Source organism: Colias croceus, chromosome Z (genome assembly GCF_905220415.1).
Source record: "Colias croceus chromosome Z, ilColCroc2.1".
Classification (NCBI taxonomy): domain Eukaryota; kingdom Metazoa; phylum Arthropoda; class Insecta; order Lepidoptera; family Pieridae; genus Colias; species Colias croceus.
The window spans coordinates 3,049,288-3,070,666 of NC_059568.1; the positions used below are offsets into that span (position 1 = coordinate 3,049,288).

General features: G+C 31.5%; 1 protein-coding gene across 1 annotated transcript; it reads left to right on the forward strand.

The window, feature by feature from the left end:
- The first annotated feature begins 1,243 nt into the window (after window positions 1–1,243).
- LOC123704996 (sodium/potassium/calcium exchanger 4-like) lies at window positions 1,244–19,795 on the forward strand. The gene is made up of 10 exons (XM_045653530.1): window positions 1,244–1,312; window positions 5,837–5,931; window positions 12,454–12,669; window positions 13,761–13,897; window positions 14,828–14,998; window positions 15,277–15,499; window positions 16,807–16,920; window positions 17,225–17,458; window positions 18,166–18,267; window positions 18,883–19,795. Exons 2-10 carry the CDS (start codon window positions 5,862–5,864, stop codon window positions 19,212–19,214), a joined length of 1,599 nt encoding a protein of 532 aa, XP_045509486.1. The 5' UTR covers window positions 1,244–1,312; window positions 5,837–5,861; the 3' UTR covers window positions 19,215–19,795.
- The last annotated feature ends 1,584 nt before the right edge of the window (window positions 19,796–21,379 follow it).

A 21,379-nucleotide genomic window follows, 5' to 3' on the forward strand; every position in this document is an offset into this window, starting at 1 on the left:
TTTATGAATAGTATTTTATATTTATCGAACCTATTATTATATAATAGGAAACTTTAAGAAAATATAATGAAAATTTTATATTTTTTACTTTATTATTTTATTAAACTAATAAACACTGTAGATATGCGAGCCACATCATGTTATATTAATTTACACTAAAAATAATAATTAATTATTATTAACAATACTATGAACAAAGAAATGTTATAATTAATTGCACATACCTGAAATACTATTTTCAAAGGATGTGAATTTAATATCTTATCAATAATGATATTAAGATATTTAATGCGATTACATTAAGCCACCAGTTATGCCAATTTTTATTTATTATATTAAATAGGGCGTTGTTTCTGTTATTACAATCATGAATGAATTAAATAAGAAATACCACAATGAAGCCTTTCTGTATAACATAGAGCGATTTAGCTGCTCAATCGATTTTATGCATTATAAAATAATCTATACATATAAAAAATCAAAATAGAAGGGTCAATTCTGTACATTGAAAATATTGAAAAAATAAATAGCAGGGGGTGTTACTGGATCGATACCAAGCCCAAACATGTGATTAAAGAAATTTTTGTCTGTCTGTCTGTCTGTCTGTCTGTCTGTCTGTATGTTCAGGCATCACGTGAAAACTAACGGTTCGATTTCGATGAAACTTGGTATAATTATACCTTATTATCCTGGGCATAAAATAGGATACTTTTTATCCCGGAAAAATACGTAGAAAAAAAATAAATCGTAATTTTTCTTAATTTTTCCGCGCGGACGGAGTCGCGGGCGGATGCTAGTTAGCAATAATATTATGCCAACGAGAAAGAGTAGGTATTATGGAGAATTATAAATTTTAATTGAATATTATCTATCTCAATGAACTTAACGATTCACGTACCTAATGCGAAATTCCAAATTGATTTATCAATAAGCTGTAAATTTACCATCTATAATCTATATTATGTCTTTCGATTGTTTATAATCCGATCTTGTTACAGCACAATACATTGAAAATCAACGTTACTGTATTAGAAAATATTCGCAGTCAACATCAGAATCTGATAACTATTTATACGAATATATCGCTATCAGTATCCTGAAATATATATCAAACTACTGAATCAACAATATAATATATATCTCAATGTAATTGAATCCACTAATCGCAAATGGTGCCTTATCAATTAAGATTATCTCTTTAAAAACCCCAGCCGTTGAAATGTTTATTTCAGTATTGTGAATCGAAGACATGAGAGAGTTGAAAATGTTTTAAACTCAAAACATAGATTGTTGAGGTGTTGCTGAGTTATTAGTAAGTATTGTGGTACATGTTCAGCGCGAAGTTATAGATTTATACCGCTTATAAATGTAATCTTGCAGTGTAAGAAGGATACTGTGATTTGTGTTGAGTGAACTACAAAGGTAAATGGATGCTATTTTGAAAACGTATATTGTATTGAACCATGTTATGTTAATTGCAACGTATTGCGAATGTCTATTGTTTAGAGTATGTTATGATGCTCATTGATTTTTGAATGACATATGTTGTTTTGTGATAATTATTGTGTAGTGTTTAACGACAAACGTTTAGTATTTGTGACCGTGAAATAATGTTGTATTTATAATTATTCAATATTAATGCGTCATGCCCGATGGAGTAATTGATACAAATATATATTTTTACGAGTGAAAACTAAAAGTATATAAGTAATTGCATTGTTATTTAGAAAAATACCAACAAAGCAAAGTTATTTTATAATTTTTCCCGTTTATAAACAGGAAGTTTTTAAAACTAATTTTCTTAACTGCATAAATTTTAAAACAATAGTTTAAAAGTATACAAATACATAACTTTAGACATAACAATCAAATACCACAATTATTAATTAACTAATAATCTTTTGCAATTAATTTTATCTACTTTCTTATTTTTAGTGGATTAAATAGTTCGAGGAAATCAACATAAGTGGTACATACAGTAAAATCCGCGCAGTGATAGATACATTAAACTAGGATTTACTTGTTTTATATTTTGTATTAATAATAATCTTTTAAATAAATGCTATATAGTTAATACTCTAGTATGTACTATTAGGTCAAGTGATTTATGATAAAGAAGTTATATTATGTCTATAATATTTTGCTAGAAAAATAGTTTATATTTGAAGTAGGTACCTAACTGAACCTTTATTGTGCGTTTATTGTGCGTATATACGAGTAGAACAAACTAAATGTTATTCTAGTTATAGAATTGAGTATAAATTTACTTGTTCAGTTACAGAAGTAACTATGAAAAAGAACGCATTCTAGTTATGTAGGCTTGTTCCGTCCCTCTAAGAAAGGTGCCAAAGTGTAAGGACGTCAAGGGCCTCTAGGAGTTCCAGTTAAGGTTTCACACTTTACCAGGACCCATTTATCCTAGTCAGACTGTAATTTAACTCACTTTAAAATTCCCTTTGAATGCGTTTAACAGGATTAACACACGGTTCATATCAGGTCACTTGTAAGCAGATTAAGCTAGGTAGTAAAGTTAAAAATTAAGTATCTACTTATTTAGAAATCAAATAATAAAAAAACGCGTGAGCGTAGCACCGATGGGTTCGATTCCCGGTGGAGACGAAGAAAAAAAAAATATCTCGGTCTGGTAGGACACAGAAGGCTGATCACCTACTTGTCCCTAAAAGAAAATCGATCAGTGAAACAGATGCATCTGCCCCATATCCCAGTATGGGGACATATTGGGACTTCACTTTTTATGTATTAACAATAGAACGATCTATATGAGATACGATTGAACCATTTAAAATGAATATGCATATTAAAGAATGATCGCTCATTGATATCCGACTGAAATGATTACTGAAATTAATATCACATGTATTATACGAACATACGTAAATAGGATATAGGTATGCAAAAACAAAGTTCATAGATAAGAACTTTGTAGATAATAAATATATATATACTGAAGACTGAAATTTATGAATAACTAGTTTGCTTCCCGCGGTTTCACCCGCTCAGTCTAAAACCTAATGAATTATATACTAAAACCTTCCTCTTGGATCGTTCTATCTATTAAAAAAACCCGCATCTAAATCCGTTGCGTAGTTTTAAAGATTTAAGCATACAAAGGGACATACGGACATAGGGACAGAGAAAGCGACTTTGTTTTATACTATGTAGGTGATGTTTCTCCATGTTTTCTCTATTGATATGAATTATAATTGCGAATTTATACAATGCCTTTTTCTTAGGTGATTTATGACACAATTCTAAATTAAAATTGGTCAATTATCTACTTTTTTTCCCACTAATTCAAAACGAGGTTTTTAAACACATTTATTTGTTTGTATAATAATTTCTTATTGATCATGTGTTTTATTACTCATTAGTAATGTATAAAACCCGTACACGAGGAAAATGGAACATCTTTATATATATATATATCTATCTTGATCATTATAAACTATTGTAGCTTAAAAATAATACAAAAAGTCCCGTATATTAAGGTATGGGGTATTCCAATAATTTATGCGATGGTTTTTTCGATCAAGTGTTTATGTCTAACTAGCTTCCGCCCGCGACTCCGTCCGCGCGGATGTCGGTCTTCGCGTGGATGGTTTATCCATTTTGACTAACTCTGACAATGACATCTTATAAATATTTATTGGACCCAAATACGGATAGGCTAAGGGATAGGCCTATAATAACACGCAACGATTGATCGCGGTTCTACAGAACAATGTCTATGGATAAAACTGAAAAATTAAGATTAATTTTTTTCTACGTATTTTTCCAGGATAAAAAGTATCCTATTTTACGCCCAGGATAATAAGGTTATATTATACTAAGTTTCATCGAATTCGTACCGTTAGTTTTCACGTGATGCCTTCACATACAGACAGACAGACAGACAAAAATCTTTTTAATCACATATTTGGGCTTGGTATCGATCCAGTAACACCCCCTGGTATTTATTTTTTCAATATTTTCAATGTACAGAATTGACCCTTCTACAGATTTATTATATGTATAGATTAGATGATAATGCATAGTAAATTCATTTAAGCATGGACAGTCAATTGTCTGTTGGAAATTGAAACACATACGATTATTGGAATATACCCTAATATTATTAAATAAATTGGTTTATGTTAACTTCTTGCTATTTTCACTAATTCAGTTTTTGCTCTCATATTGGCTATTTAGGGTCAAAAATTATTTTTGATCTTTTAATATACCTACTTAAGTTATATATATACATATCTTTTAAGGGATAGTGATATCTCTTTTGTTTATTACTCCGCACATCGATCTATGAACGCGAAGGTGCTGTAACCTACGTCATCGTCATGACTGCAATGCAATTACGTGTGGTCATAATAAAAATAGTAACAAAATGTAAACAATACTCTATAGTAATCGATTTATTTGAATAATCCGTATACGATAAATTGGTAACAATAGTAACGCAATATAAAATCGATAGCATTATAAACAGCAATTTTATGCAGTGATTACTGATTTTTACAGAAACGTTTATCAAACATACTGATGTTACATGATGTTAGAAGAGGGACTTTGTGTAGTGTAGTTGTAGGTAAATACGTAGTCGATTTCTAATTTTAATACCATTTCTAATCCTCGTTATGCTTTTAAAATATTATCTAACACTTTTTTCAAGTTACTTCCGAATTTTAAGCAAACTTTATTCAGGCCTGGTTTTATGACGAAAATATATGATATAAGTAGAATTTAGAACAATATTATATTTTACTATTGTTTTATATCATTTGTATTCCATGTTTTTTACACGTTACTTTTTAATTATTATTTGTTATAAATTCTGAGATAGTAAACATATGGATACAAATACAATACAATAGTTTTCATATACCTCAAAAAGGAACACTTATTAAATTTTACTTTATTAAATTAATTTTCATATTATATTAAGTATGTAGATTGTAGATGTTAATGGAAAACATATTTGTAAATAAACAGAATCGCTCATTCGAGGAATTCGAGTTTTGATACAAATAAAATATTTTGCAAAACATTTGTAGGTACCAATTATTTACGTGGGAAAATTCCGGATATGATAATTAAAGTTAATCAAATATTAGCGATGTAATATTTATTACAGTTTATTTAATCAAGCGTGCGTTATTTGCACAGAATCCTTTGGCTCCAAACATATTATTGTATTGTTTTAACATTTATTATTATTTATTGTTTTCTCGTTCGATGGTTGCGATTGAAGCAAGTTAGTAATAAATTACCAACGTCTTATTTATGAGAAGGTTTTTACATTAATTATTAAATAACAATAGGTAAATTCTAAGAATTAGTGAAAGTAGATTTAACTAGATATTATATGTACTTACATAATATATTTAATACTAGCTTCCGCCCGCGACTACGTCCGCGCGGAAAAATTAAGAAAAATTAAGATTTTTTTTCTACGTATTTGTATCGGTTTGGTATCGATCCAGTAACACCCCCTGCTATTTATTTTTTCAATATTTTCAATGTACAGAATTGACCCTTCTACAGATTTATTATTATGTTACTTGTTAGAGATTATGTATAGATTTACTGAAAATGAAAGTATTCTAAATTTATTCTTCGAAAGAAAAATAGTTGTTTGTTCTGTTTGTTGTCTTTGTTGTTCACTCAAAACATCAGTTTTCAAACTCTAAAAATAATGGAAAAGAAAATCGAAAATCGAAGAAAATAGAACAGAAGAACAAAAACTCAGAACCATGATAGAACTACTTGTTTTACTCGTTAATTGTCCATATCACATTTGATTAAAGTGCATTTTTGATTGCAGGTAGAATAAATCCAATACACCCAAAATGGACCGCCTTAGTGTGAGTCTCGTGCTCACACTATGCCTTACTACAGTTGCATCTATCGAAGACTTCAGTAAGTATACCAAAGCTACCTTTCGAAAATGACTCGTATTACAAGGTTGTTTGGTAGATAATGCCGTAGTATCTGTTATGGAAATCTCAAGAAAGTACCTTTTGTTTACGTTTGAATGTTCAGTAGCTTGCCAATATATTTTTGAAATTTATAACAGTTGACTCAGTTATGGTAATCCGCTTTTATTTTATCTATTTTACAAATAAATTATAATACGAAATAACAAAATTATAGGTAACTAATAATATACTAATAATAAAATAAATTGAATGTAAAAACTAGAGCAGTGGTGGCTCAGTGGTGAGACCTAAGACTTCGAATCGATAAGTCCGTGGTTCGAGACCAGGCGAGCGCGCAGGAAATAAATTGATTTTTCAATTTATCTGCGCATGTTGTAACATCACCACTGCTCGAACGGTGAAGGAAAACATCGTGAGGAAACCGACATGTCGAAGAATTAAAAAGTTCGACGACATGTGTCATCCGCCAACACGCACTTGGCCAGCGTGGTGGATTATGGCCTGTACCCTCATAGGAGGCCCGTGTCCCAGCAGTGGGAACGTATATGGGCTGATGATGATGATGATGATGATGAATGTAAAAACTGATAATTATTCGAAGCTACATATTTAATTTTCTGGTTTCTCGGAAATAAAATTCAAAAGAGAAAAAGCTGCAATCAGAATCGTTGGAACATTACACGTGTACCAGATTAAACGTTTCTCATTAATTTAAAATATTCCCTTTCAAAAATATTATTGATACATTGGATACCTGCTTACTACATTACATCATACCTAATATATGATTTTTATTTTTTGTACTTTCCATTTTTCAATTGATTAAGTAACAATTTATTGTGTAAATAATTAATATCAAATCATGTGGCAATATTATAATTGATTTATCGTTTAATTTAATCTAATAATTGTGACCACGCGGTTTTTCCTGCCTTTATTCTATAAGGTCATAAGGATAATTATTTTATAGTGGTAATCGTGCAAATATTGCTACTTTTTCTAACTATTTTGTCACTATGATGAGTACATAATAAATACCCTAATAGACCACATAAACAAGTTTTGTAAGTGTAACGTATAAATCTATAATTAGTTGCTTTTGCGTATATAATATATGCTATAATATGGGCCTTTTATCTCTGTATATACTATCCATCCTAGGTGCGGGATGTTCATATTTTTAACAAAGTGAATCAGAAAAAAATAAAATTTGATCGCATCTAAGATGTAAATTAATCAACAAGGACGTTCCTAATTTACAGCGTTATAAACAAGTAACCAAAGTCAAGCTAATATTATTATAAAACAAAACATAATACTGTCACAGTGGATAACAATGATATATGATTGAGGATCGATTCTGCGGGATTAACTACGCAAGCTGATTATATAAATATATACCTAGTGGGTAGTTTATTTTTGATAACTCTAGCTATACAACGTGTCATAGATACGAAAGAAGTATTATAATAAACCAAGTAGTGATTGATATTTTATTCAGTGAAGACTCTTGTTACACGTATATTTGTCAATTTAATGGACTTTTACGTGTTTTAAACGGTTTTAAAGGTATTAGTTATATGTATTACAAGGTTTTTGTCCGTGTTAAATCAATAACAATGGAATTAATAAATCACGAAGCATAACGTATTGGACGTACCTATAGAATTGTACCTACTTGCCTTGGAAAGTACCTTTTGATGTGTGTTTTTCTGAATCCCTTGAGTATGTATTAGGTAATACGTAATACGAATGAAGCTAGATTTTATTATGCTTTAATTATAAAAAAAATATATATTGTTATAATTTTTTATCTGTGACTCTTCAGATGAAAAATGATGAAAATTTTTATTCAAAAAATGGATTGAGAATTTACGCGAATTTTAATTACCAACATATTTTTTAGCGAAAATTCGATGAATTTTTTTAAGAGCGAACATTAATCAGCCAGAATATTAAATGTTCATTGCATTTTTCAATTAGGAAGATATGAGAAACATAGACCTATTAGGTATTGTCTATTATTTCGCTAATTTTTAAAAATAAATTAATACGATTTCTTTGTTCACGCCACTAATTGCTTATCTTCTAGATTGTGTTCTGCGGTAAAAATGAAACTAAACACAAACTAATCTTACTTCAGTTTAGTTAATTACTGTTACCATTATTTCCCTTGAATCTTATCGTTATGTTATAAGGAAATGTCTCTCATTTCAGTATTATACTTGTATTGGAAGCGTTGTCTTATATTAATATATATTTTTTAAACAGTTTATATTCTTTAAACCGTTTGTGTTGAATTTGTGATAAAATATTGAAGTTTCAGTTTAAATAGTGCGTTATAATTTCTGGAATTCTGTGATATTTGTGCGTATCTAGTTTGCATTAGACTCTTGGTAAATATATTTGTTATAAATAATGTTGATATGAAATTCAGGGAAATATAAGGTCGTTAATTTCCACTTACACACTCGAATAATTTGAATGTTGAAATTTATTCATTCTTGAAAACATATTCTTTAAACGAAACGTTATCTTCTTTTCTACCCACAGTGGTATATATGCTATTGTATTTATTTCCTCCCTTCCTTTTAATTTTTTAAAATTAAAATACTTTTTCTTTTTATAGGTATAGAACTAGACTTATCTTTAAGAAAACTAACAATGAAGTAAACTCTATTCTCTGAATGAAAGAAAATTCTTTATAGCGTACATTAAAAAGACATAGGTACAAAAGTTTAAAATAGCAAAAAGTGGCCTTAACGATAGGTAGCGATCTCCATCAAGGCAAAAAATTGCATAAAGCAACCGTATTGTTTAGGTAGCGATATCGACCAGGCATCTTTGTGAGTGCATTGAAAATAGTCTAATACTTAATGGTTAGGGAGCCAGGTGCAAATTTGGTTAATTATTTCCTCTCAAGAGATAATTCGTCAGACGCATCAGAGTATAGTATTATAAAGCCTCGTGAACGTCAGCTGGCGCTCGGTTGGGGGGGTGAGCGGTTGTAGCCTCCCACGCACGTAGGAAAAAAAATACATTCATTCATTTCTAACCCAATATCTCAACGAAAAAAAATAATCAGCTGGTTACAATATGGTGTATTGTACGTCAGCTGGTGTCTCGAACATGAAAAAAATAAAATTATTTTCCGTGATTTCCTCTCAAACTAAAATTTACCTGATGATAGCTTATATGTAACTGTGGATATATATATATAGGTCAGCTGGCTGTATCTGGGTGGAAAAACCGTCAGCTGATACTTTGAAAGTTATTACATAGGAGTTAGACAGAAGCATCTATTGCCAATTTATATGCATCAACTGACTAGGTTTTCCTCGAATTATTGCTAGCTGATTTTTTTTTATTTATAGCTTCAGTATATCGCACCTTCGGTAGAACAAGGGCACAATTACAGTTTTTGCAATTTTACAGGAGAGCCATTTTAAGATATTTATAGTACTTAATGTGGTCTAGCTATGATAATAATTTTTTTATGGTTGTTCTGCTTTGTATGACATAAACTATATACTAAATTCTTTTAGGTGTATCGTTTACAAATATTAAAAACTGCTAGTTTTTTTTTAATAATATTTTTTTCTTAAGTAGGTGTACATTTGTGCCCTTGTTCCACCAACAAGAAAATTAATTTGTAAATATGGCCATATCTAAAGCTTTAAGTCAATAATTTTGGAATGATAATAACGTGTTTTTTTGTATAAATGTTTTATTTTCTTAAACACTTTAGAAAGCCGCAGTACTTTATCACAAAAATAGAGATCAAAACTTACTAATCAGCCATTACACATCTTCAACAATCTGAAACTATTATGTTTCCTAGCAAAATTCTTTGGAATCGCTTTAAAAATTGGAATAATATTATATTATGATAACAGAACAAGAAAGAATCATAATTCAATTCCTTGACATTAAATAATTCCTCCTTTTTCGAGGCATTTTTTATAAGGCTTATGTATTCTGCCGGAGTGCATATTGATATTGGGCCAGCTTTTTTTGCACGTTTTACATTCCGGAATGGACGGCATCGGCTTTATGCTGGGTCCCCTAATTTATGTATGATCGATTTTATAGGCAATGTGTTCACAGCAAAATAATACATTCCAAAAACAAATTTGAAAAAGAAAAATAATTATTTACGAATAAATATCTTACTAATATTATTATTTATTATGTAAACTCGAAAGTTTTTGAGGATAGATTTGTGGGTGTTTGTTGTATTTTGATTGGCAGTCCTATCGTTTAAATTTCTAAAAAACTAACTTGTTTTTTTTTGCTCTCTACAGCAATTATCGGAATAAAATGTTACTTTTAAGACCATGGAGTATAACAAATCTTGGACAGACAAGGGCACAATTGTCTGAACGACTTTGTCCTCCCAATTTTTAAATCGTAAACTAGGCATAAGTGTGACAGATATGGCCTTGTCGTTCCAGAAATCAAAACATTATAGGGCATATTTACATAAACGACGTTAGCGCTCCAAGTGACAGCTAGCTCAGTCCCCGCCGATGGCACAACTAACCAATGAGACTTTGTCTCGCCAAGAGAGAAACAAAATAGCGCCAAAATGACAACGCCACTATTTCAATCTGGCTGTTTTTGTAGGAATTAAACGAATGTCTTTGTCCCTCCAGTTGAAAGGGCCTTTTTAAAGCATTTCTGCATATTTAAGTCATTTTGGCAATTTTTGACAATTATGCCCTTGTTCTACCGAAGGTGCGATATTAACAATCAGCTCACAAATTTTCATCTGAGATGAAATGACGTATCTTTAATTATTATCGTTATTTTTAAAAATTCAAGCAACACACGCTAACATAATATAGACAGTAATAAGGTACTTGGAGGTGGTTAGTTGTGCGCATGATCGGGGTACTACGTACATTCAGCCACATCGGTAAACATGTTTTTACAAATATTATAAACTGCATTTAAAAATAACTATCATATCATCAAATTCACATAACTACCTAAAAGTGTAACAAATATGAAATAACCCACTAAAAACATTAGTTAACTTTATTTATTAAAAAAATAATAGTATAATATATAATTAATAAAGTTATTACTTATCTTTTACGGGGACTTATGTTGATGGAATTCCACGTATCTCGATGATTTTGTTAATGTCTCATTATATTCGAGACACCAGCTGACGCATAATACACCATGCTGTAACCAGCTGATTATTATTTTTCGTTGAGATATTGGGTTAGCTACAATTTGACAAATTTTTAGCTGAGAGGAAATTAATGAATATACTTTTTTTTCTTACGTGCGTGGGACGCTACAACCGCTCACCCCCCCAACCGAGCTCCAGCTGACGTTCACGAGGCTTCATAATACTATACTTTGATGCATTTTACTAATTACCGCTTGAGAGGAACTTGGTCATAAAATCTGCTTCTGGCTCCCGGACCATAACAATAATAAGTAAGAAGGATTAAAAGGGATAGGAATTGGTAGCCCTTATGTATGAACTAGATTTCCGCCCGCGGCTTCGCCCGCGTTTTCAAAGGAAAACCCGCATAGTTCCCGTTCCCGTGGGATTTCCGGGATAAAACCTATTCTATGTGTTATTCTGATATATAAGCTATATTGTGGTAAAGTTTCATTCAAATCCATTCAGTAGTTTTTACGTGAAAGAGTAACAAACATCCATACATCCATACTTACAAACTTTCGCCTTTATAATATTAGTAGGATATGTTACGTGATTAGCAGCAAATTTATGTAAACTGAAACTTATAATTTTATCAACATTTTGAAATATTGCATATTTGAAAGCCTAAATATATTATCACATATGGATGCTGTGGTAATAGTGTTATATGCATATACGTCAAATGGATTACTTACCTTGTTTTTATACGTCGGTTAATTAAATGAACATTGATATCTGCTGTCTATTTAGTTTTGCTAAAATACTTGTAATATTAATGTTATATTTATCTATTCCGTGAAAGCTACTTATTGTAGAAATTTAGTTATACCAAATAATAATTAAGTTGTTATCTTAGAATAATAGAGACAGGAGACGGAATATTGTTAAATAACGTGCGTAAGCAATTTAAGATTGAATCGAATTGCAAAATGCTGTAAATTTCTAGTAAGTCTAGGTACCTTTTTAATTCTTCAGTACTTTGTCCAAAAAAGGATTTAGATTCGTCGAATAATTGGTTATTATTGGTTATTTTAATCGAGTACATAATAATTCATGATTATTTAAATGACAACAAAAAAAAACGAACATAATATTCATGAAATTATTCTGTCAGAAGTAGAGCTCGCAGTAACAGGACATTAAAATAATCATAGTCTTAAAAAATTTCCTAAGGCTCTCCATTCTAAGAATTACACCACAATTTCAGATCTAATCATAAATGACCAATCAAATCAAAAGCCATTAACCTCACTATATAACTAATTATCTCTATTTTACAACCTCAACTGATTCCTTCTAACCTAATCTTATTTTCAGATGTAACTGAGGCCCCGCTTCTGACTGTGACGAACAGACATGGTGAGGAGGTGTTCATAAGCGAAGACCTTATGAGGAAGCTAAATGAGGAGCTGGAGACCTGGCACTGGACCCCCTGGCTAAGGACCAGGACGGTGATAGAGGACAATATTCTGACAGAGGTGGCCTGTCCCAGCGGGGACTCTATAGACAGCTTTCCGGACAGCATCTTTGACGGTCAGTTTTAGAAGAAAATATTTGTAACACACGCATACACACACCACACACATAATATAATATAATATGTACACAATATAAGAAGTTAAATTTTTAAAAGAAAAACACATTATTTTGATCAGTGTGCGCTAATACAACAAGGAAAGATAGAAAGAAAAAATTTTGGACACAAAGACACACTGACAGAATATAATAGATGGAACACATTGATTTCAATAAGCATGACAAATTATAATTGTCGGGAAATTCTTGTAAATAGAATAGCGATTGGGTTGACCCATTATAGTTATTAAGAAAAAGACTCAAGTTTGCGTATTTATACAACACACATAAGTAATAATATCTCACAATTAATTAGAAATAATATAAATTTATATTATGTGTCATTTTGTGTGCACAATTTATATTATGTGTCATTTTGTGTTACAATGAAAGCTCCTCGACTTGTAGAATTTAGTCAATAGTTCACTACTTATAGTACCTAAGAGTTCCATAATCCATGACTTTCTGAACCGTTGATGCATTTTCCGTATGGATGCGCTTTAAAACAGAGTGTTTTGGATTAAGAACTTTATTAAATTTTCCCTTCTAAAAATTATAATACAATACAAAATTCTACTAAATTAACACTGGTAAAGGATAATTTAAACATGCTTGTTTCATGAATTTCGGGATATATTTTTGGGCGATAGTTTCACGACTATAATATGTACCTTTGATTTGTAACTTGACGTTAAAGTTGTAGTAAGTACATATGGCTAGAAAAATTAATAATGCAGATGAGATTGTACATTCGATTTTTGTGTGGTAGACGATAGCAGTGCGTTCGCAATTTTCTTCATTGATTGAATTGATTCTCCGATTAATCACATATAAAGATGTTATAAAGTCTACATCGATAAAATGCCTACCTAACACAATAAACAGTATCTATTCCTTACCAGCAGTTACTGCACGAATAAACATTCAATATGTATTTTTTTCAAACTTTATATAATGTATGATGTGGTGTTACTTAAATAAATAAAATAAAAAACACGCTTCAAAAAGACTTTGAAAGGGATAAATGTACTAAACTAGCCTCTCTACAGATGACCAGCTGCGTCGTGGGGGCTTCCTGCTATATGCCCTATTTGGTGTATATGCATTCACACTCCTGGCGATCGTATGTAACGACTACTTCATACCCTGCGTCGAACTTATCTGCGAAGACCTGAAAATACCACAGGTGAGAGAGATGATTTAAACTGTCAGAATTATTTTTTATCTGTAACTTTGGGTGCGTATAAATCTGAATGAATTAACTTAATTTAAACTGTCTGCATTATTATTTTTTATCTGTAATTCGGTTTGGTAAAAATAATATAAAGAACTGTTGATCACTGGCAAATAAGTAGTTTAGTCTTGTTGCCACGATAAACGAAAAAAAAAAAACTGTTGATCAAGTTTTGGTATGAATATAGGGAATTGCACAGCATACTTCAGGGAAGAGACACGAGCTGCAAAAACAGCTATTATAATAATGAATCCTGTGTAGTTTGCATTTTTTTGAACCTACTTACATAAAATAAACTTAAACTCAGATCAAAGGTGCAAAGCCCTCGTGTCTCGGCTTAATTCTGTTTGTTTTAATTAAATTAATTAAAAATATGGCGAACTAATGTTAACATACACAAATAGTTTACAATTTATATATGTTTACAAGTTTATTCAAAAAAAATGTATGATTACAAGGAATAGTTAGTTAAAAATAGATCGTAACAGGATATCGAAATAAAAACGTAACTAGAATAAACCTCTGTTTTTTCCGTCAACATATTTTATTTAAAGCCCCAGAATGCTCGTTGAGAAATCGTGAGCAATTTTCCTGTATCGGATCGAATTGTAACCGCGTGTTTTCTTTGTCATTAAATGTCTTAGCGGTGTTGAAATCTACTGCAATAAATCCTTATTTATCTAAAGGTCAAGTTCTCTAATGATGTAACTTGGTAATGTCTTAATTTAATTATTCTTAGTTAAGTACATTACTAAGTTAGGGTAATTTTAAACTAGACAATATGTAACAATGACGAACTATGACAGGCCGTTTTGTATTTTCTTTTTTTCGAAAATTTGGCGCTATTTTTGAATTTGGAATGTTTTTTCCTTCTTTTTTTAGAATGTGGCTGCAGCCACTTTCATGTCGGTAGCGACATCATGTCCAGAGTTCTTCGTGAATGTTATATCAACGTTTTTAACGGAGTCCGACATGGGTATTGGGACCATCGTGGGGTCCGCCATTTTCAACATATTGGGAGTCGCCTCGATCGGTGGTCTTGCTGCTGTTATGGTAAGGATGCAACAGGACTAAAGTTTAATATTGTGAATATCTTACCTAGGTATATTTCTGTAATATATATTATATTTTTTCTCTATATTTTAAAAGGATCTTAAATATTATATTTTTAAACTCAAAAATAACAACATATTATATAGCATTACGTTACGACACTTTTAAAAGTATATAACTATAAGTAGTACGATTTATCAAAATAAAACTGGCAAAAATGTTCATCATAAACTTCCACCAATCAGACACCTTCAATTCTAACAGCTTCTCAATTTCAGCCAATCACAATCGAGCGGCGTCCGGTAACAAGGGACGCGTTCATATACATGGTGAACGTGAGCGTGCTGGTCATCATCGTTTGGGACGGCCAAGTTGAATGGTACGAAGCTCTGGTACTGGGCATCCTGTATATACTGTACTTTGTGGTTATGTTCAACAGTATGAGGATGTTTGCGCTATACGATCGGATGGTCGCGTCGTGCTGTAAGAAGAAGCCCGAGTGTAAGTATCAACTTGAAACCGTATCTAAGAGTACTCAGACTTTATCTTTAGTTTTCTTAAATAAGCAAGAAATGCACTTACAGAATCACTCTCTTCAAGAAAAATTCCAACCAGAAGCTATCACCTTAAGACCCTTCCTCAATTAGACAAAAGTTTGGAATCGATTTGTCTTTCTGTGCTCTGTCATTTTTTTTTGAAGTGAAACTTTTTTTATCGGGGTGGGAAAAAAATTTAGTGTAACATTTTTTCGTAACGCGCCATCTTTTTCTTATCCCTACCACGCGTGATTCGACGTATTTCTGTAAAGTAGCATATAGTAAATTATTTTTTGAAAAATAAGGTCATAAAGAAGTTTCACTTCTTTTTATACACACACACATTTTTTTTACTACACGCACACATTTTTTTTTATTTACTAGACTAGACCAAGAAACTACGAGTATCCATTCGATAGTACTTTCTAATTGAAACCTTATAGCAATCACGTCAATCACTCAATGAATTATAAAGAAAATGTAATTGAAAATATTATCTATCCATTCCAATAACTACATTTTGCTCAAGAACCATACCATTCAATAAATTACATCAAGCACTCGTGTATTGACAACGCTTCAACCTCGGTTTCTAAGAATTGTAGAAAAGAGTGGTTACTTAGAATAAAAATAAGAATTGCACGTTCTTCGCAGAACTAGATTCAGTACAAAATACTTCAATTTTCTCTGTAAGGGCTAGGTAAACATTTAAAGGAAATATCGGTCGAATGGTTTCCACAATATAAATTTCTCGTAGCTCCTATTCAGGGTCGCATGGCGTTGTAAATTTATTTTTCTCACTTTGACGACTTTCATTGCACATCAATATGTACCAATGTATGGAATATAGATTCGACGAACCTGCATTCTATTTCGTTCAACGTAAACATCGATATACATTATAATAGGAACGTTCTAAAGTACGTAGATGCGATTTCATATGAAAGAGTTAACGCCCCCGAATTATATTAACATGAGAAATTATATAGCGTGTGATTAAACACAAAATTCATTATCAATGAATCTATTATTATTGCGGTACAATAGTGTAGGTTCTATGGTTATATTTTAGATCCTTGGCCAAAAAGGTTTTAATAGTTAAGTGAACATAACAGATATAAAATATGCCTCAGAAAGAGAAGTAATAGTTTATACCGACTAATACATACTTAACAACAAAGATACATAAAATATTTATAATGACATAAAATTCATCCATCTCCGAACCTGATAAGGATTTAGATATTAACTGTTTTTATTAATTTGTTACAGATATTGTGTCCACAATCGGTAAGCCAGTCGAAGATGGAATCGATAATAAAGGCTTTAGTAATGATATCTCAAACGGAAATGGTATTTCAAGTGACAAAAGTCTTGATGAAAAAAGTAAGCATTTATGCCTTATTAAAAAATAATTTACTCATAAAGTAATCGAATGTGAAATCTTCGATATCATTAAGATTTGAAAAAAAAATTAAAGCCGAACTTTTCGATAATTAATAATTGTTATTAACTAACTATAAGCTTTGAAAACAATTAATGCATACTAAGTTAAATAATTGATGTTTTTGAGCGTCAGCCTAGCTTTACCCGTACTGCAATAAATTAAAAATAAATCAAGATATATCTAAAATACCTTAAAAACAATTCGTTAAGGACATAAAATTATGTACTCACCGATTTTTTTCAGCGGAACCAGTAGACGTAGTGAAGAAACCAAAGAAGAGCGTCTGGAGGTTCCCAAAAGAGAACTCCACGGTATACAAAGTGTGGTGGTTCTATACTTGGCCTCTGAAACTAATCCTGGGTTACACTATCCCGTCTCCTATCACTTACAAGCGATTTTATCCTCTCGCCTTCATAATGTGCATTATTTGGATCGGTGGTAACAGCTACCTGGTTTCCTGGAGCATGACTGTTATTGGTAAGAAAAATAGTTTACAAGTATTCTATATTGTATTATTGTATTTATAAGTTGCCTTAAATCCTCATAAAGGCTTTTGTCTCTTGAGTGTGAACATAATAATTATTATATGGATTGATGATGACGATTCATCAATTGCGTTTAATATCAAGTACACCAGTTTCCCTTAAGAGAGGCCCGTGTCCCAGCAGTGGGAACGTATATGGATGAAGATGATACCAATTTATGATATTTTAAGACATCTTAAAATTTTCCATAATGGACAGTTCCTAAGTTATCATGTTATTTCTATAATGAGTATTTACTTTATAATCATGTGCATCTTGAAGTATCTGTAAACACTTCAGAGTTCTTTAAGTAGATGACATTGGCCCAGTAGAAGAGAGATAGGACATTCTCTAAAAATGCGTAAATAATTAAATTAAAATTGATATTGATGACATAAAGCCTGTTTCACAGCTTGATGATTGTCTATTTGAGACTTTTGATGTAAACTTTAATGTATTATTTAACATTATCTAGCAGATAACACACATATAAACAAGGAAGCGGTGGAATTCACCCTAAATTTTTTATTTAATTCGAATTGAACAATATAAAAACCATTAATCATTATCATACTTACGATATTTTCCCCTGAATCAATTGGTTTCATTATTATCCCAAATAAAGTTTCATCAAAAATCTTACAAATTTTTTTGTTCCAGGACACACATTCTTTATCCCGGAGTCAGTGATGGGTATGACGTTCCTTGCCTTTGGTGGATGTTTACCGGAAGCCTGTTCGATTTTCATCATGTCTCGACGTGGTATGTAAAAATGTTTGTATGGCTAATGGCGAAATATCTAAAAATGTGAACTTTAATTTTCTTTCGTATTAAAATTAGTACTTGTATTAATTTTTATGTAGCGTCATTGAATATTAATATTTTTTAGGCATTTCTGCGAATGGAAACCTTATTTCTTCTGTATTGCAGTGTTTTTTAAGCAATGTGTTATTATTGTTCATTGAACATTTCATAATCACTGTGGCAGTCATAAAAAGCTACAAAGCCATTAAATTCTAAATTTAAGAAATCTATTTGGCGATGTCTTACAGATATAAAAACAATTCCATATCTATAATTATAATTTCCTCAAAGCGTATCGATGTATAAATAAACTTATCAATAAGATACTGATGATAATTATTAATAAGTGTCGTAAAAAAGCGATTAATTTGCCTTTAAATAATAAGTTGTTGACGTCTGTTTGATGGTATCAAAATGTATTGTAATGTATAATGATGGCAATTGAATGTAGTTTGCATGCGAGTTTTTATTATATTATCCGTGCTGTCTTGCAAATATGCGAATTTAAGCCTGCGAATTATCTATTTCGTGATTTCAAAATTTAACCTTAAAGATTGTTATCTTTTGTTACAGGTGAGGGTGGTATCGGTGTATCAAATGCGTTGGGTGCTAACTCATTAGCAATTTTGTTTGCTCTGGGAGTGCCGTGGTTGATCAAAACTCTGACATACCTCGTGCAAGGCGCCGATTCGACAGCTGTGTACATCAATTCAGCCGGAATTGACTTCATTGTTGGTTCCCTTTTGATCGCTGTCGCGTGTCTTTGGCTGACTCTTTTCATCGGGAAATTCCAATTACGAAGAACTGTTGGTGTTGCACTTCTCGCCTTATACGTAATCTTCATCACCTTCGTCATCTTAGTCGAAATGGGCATCATCCTCCACACCCACATTGCTATATGCTGATACTTTAGTGACGTGTAGTTAGCTGTGATTCGTGAACTATTCTTATTCGATGTATGGGCTAACAATGGACTTTTATTTATTGCAATCAGCATTGACGTTGTTATTCATACATTTTCATCGGGACAAGCGTTTCTGTGATGAAATTGTGTTTGTAAATATGTTTTAGTGTAAGCTTCGGCCTTTACTAGTGTACAGTTAATGTTTTTATATTGTTATAGTACTTGTTAGTATTGAAATTTGAATTACAATTGTATCGTGTAATTCTGAGATGATATTATTGAACAGTAAAGGAATTCAATTTTTGCAGCAGATCTGATTATAATATGGGGACACAAATGTGGTTGACTGTACTGACTGAGAATGTCTCAGGGAATCAAACGCATTTATGAAATGTGGCTCGAGGGTGGGCGTAGTTGGATGTAAGGGGTGGCCCAAGGATCAGCCTTCGGCCCAAATATGAATTTAGTATTTAACTTTAAGAATGAAAAAGCTTTTGTGAATCTGGGAGTTGCAATGAATTTTACCCCCCACTACGCTCGCCCTTGAGAGTTATTATGACAGTTGAATGGAGGAGAATTACAAAAACGATGAATTACAATTCAAAAGTTAATAAAATGTTAGTAATTTGTTTGGCGTTTCAATTATTTTGTTTGTTTGATTGATACTTCGAACGATTGAAAGTATGGCACTCGACACTCGACACAGAAATCTAATATATAAAAATCAATGCCACTTTTCGTTGTAATTCCATAACTCGAGAACGGCTGAACCGATTTCGATAATTCTTTTTTTATTATATTCCTTGAAGTACGAGGATGGTTCTTATGTAGAGAAAACGTTAATATGTACCACGGGCGAAGCCGGGGCGGACCGCTAGTTATTTATAAATTGTAAGGGAGGAAAAAATATTTACAGGTTTAAATTATATGATACAATAAAGTATTTATGAGTTTGCAAAAGATAAACTGAAATCAAGACTACCAAGAGGACATATTCATTATTATCCTGAAATCCATATGAAAAATAGTTTTTTTTTTAATTATATTATGAAATAAGTTAGTACCTACAAAATGCAACTACATAATACTATTTAGATTCAGGAAAAATTCATTTTCAAGCAAAAATACATTCATGTCCGTGCCATAGATCTTTATCTATTGACATTTTACATTTTGTACTAATTTGATTTGAAGAAAGATATATATTTGCCTCATTTGCCTAGATAATCACTGATAAGATAATTTAATTCTTTAACTAATTAACGGTGATTAGAAATCGACTTAATTGATAATAGTGTTTTAATTCGATGACAGTGATAATATTAAATTTAATCGTGGAAACAATTTGCTATCTCTTTGTGAAAACTTTATCGTTTGATAATATTATGTTCGATTTAACAACGAGGCCGTGTAATTATGATGATATAAAATCTATCTTATTTGTCTTTTCCTACTGTTTTTAACCGACTTCAAAAAAAGGAGGAGGTTCTCAATTCAGCCGGTATTTTTTTTTACTTTTATGTATTTATTATTTTCATCTATACATATAATAAATCTGTAGAAGGGTCAATTCTGTACATTGAAAATATTGAAAAAATAAATACCAGGGGGTGTTACTGGATCGATACCAAACCCAAATATGTGATTAAAAAAATTTTTGTCTGTCTGTCTGTCTGTCTGTCTGTCTGTATGTGAAGGCATCACGTGAAAACTAGCGGTTCGATTTCGATGAAACTTGGTATAATTATACCTTATTATCCTGGGCGTAAAATAGGATACTTTTTATCCTGGAAAAATACGTAGAAAAAAATTAATCTTAATTTTTCAGTTTTATCCATAGACGTTGTTCCGTAGAACCGCTAACACACGTTGCGTATTATTATAGGCCTAGCCGTATTTGGGAATTGGGTCCAATAGATATTTATAAGATGTTATTGATACCTACTCTAAATGGAGAAATAAACCATCCACGCGAAGACCGACATCCGCGCGGACGTAGTCGCGGGCGGAAGCTAGTGTAACATAATATTTCAGACATCTTAGGGATTATTCATTAATATGTTATATTCCATTTTTATTTTAATGATAGGTAATGGTGTTTCCTCATAAGCTATATCCTTCCTAGTCTTCCTAACCTATAAATTACAAACAGTGCTGTAAATCGAG

Bases quoted from the DNA above. Each gene is read 5' to 3' on its own strand.
- LOC123704996 (XM_045653530.1), top strand. From the start codon at position 5,862: ATGGACCGCCTTAGTGTGAGTCTCGTGCTCACACTATGCCTTACTACA. The intron at 15,500-16,806 runs GTAAGTATCAAC...AATTTGTTACAG, and splicing joins CTGTAAGAAGAAGCCCGAGT to ATATTGTGTCCACAATCGGT. The intron at 16,921-17,224 runs GTAAGCATTTAT...GATTTTTTTCAG, and splicing joins CAAAAGTCTTGATGAAAAAA to CGGAACCAGTAGACGTAGTG.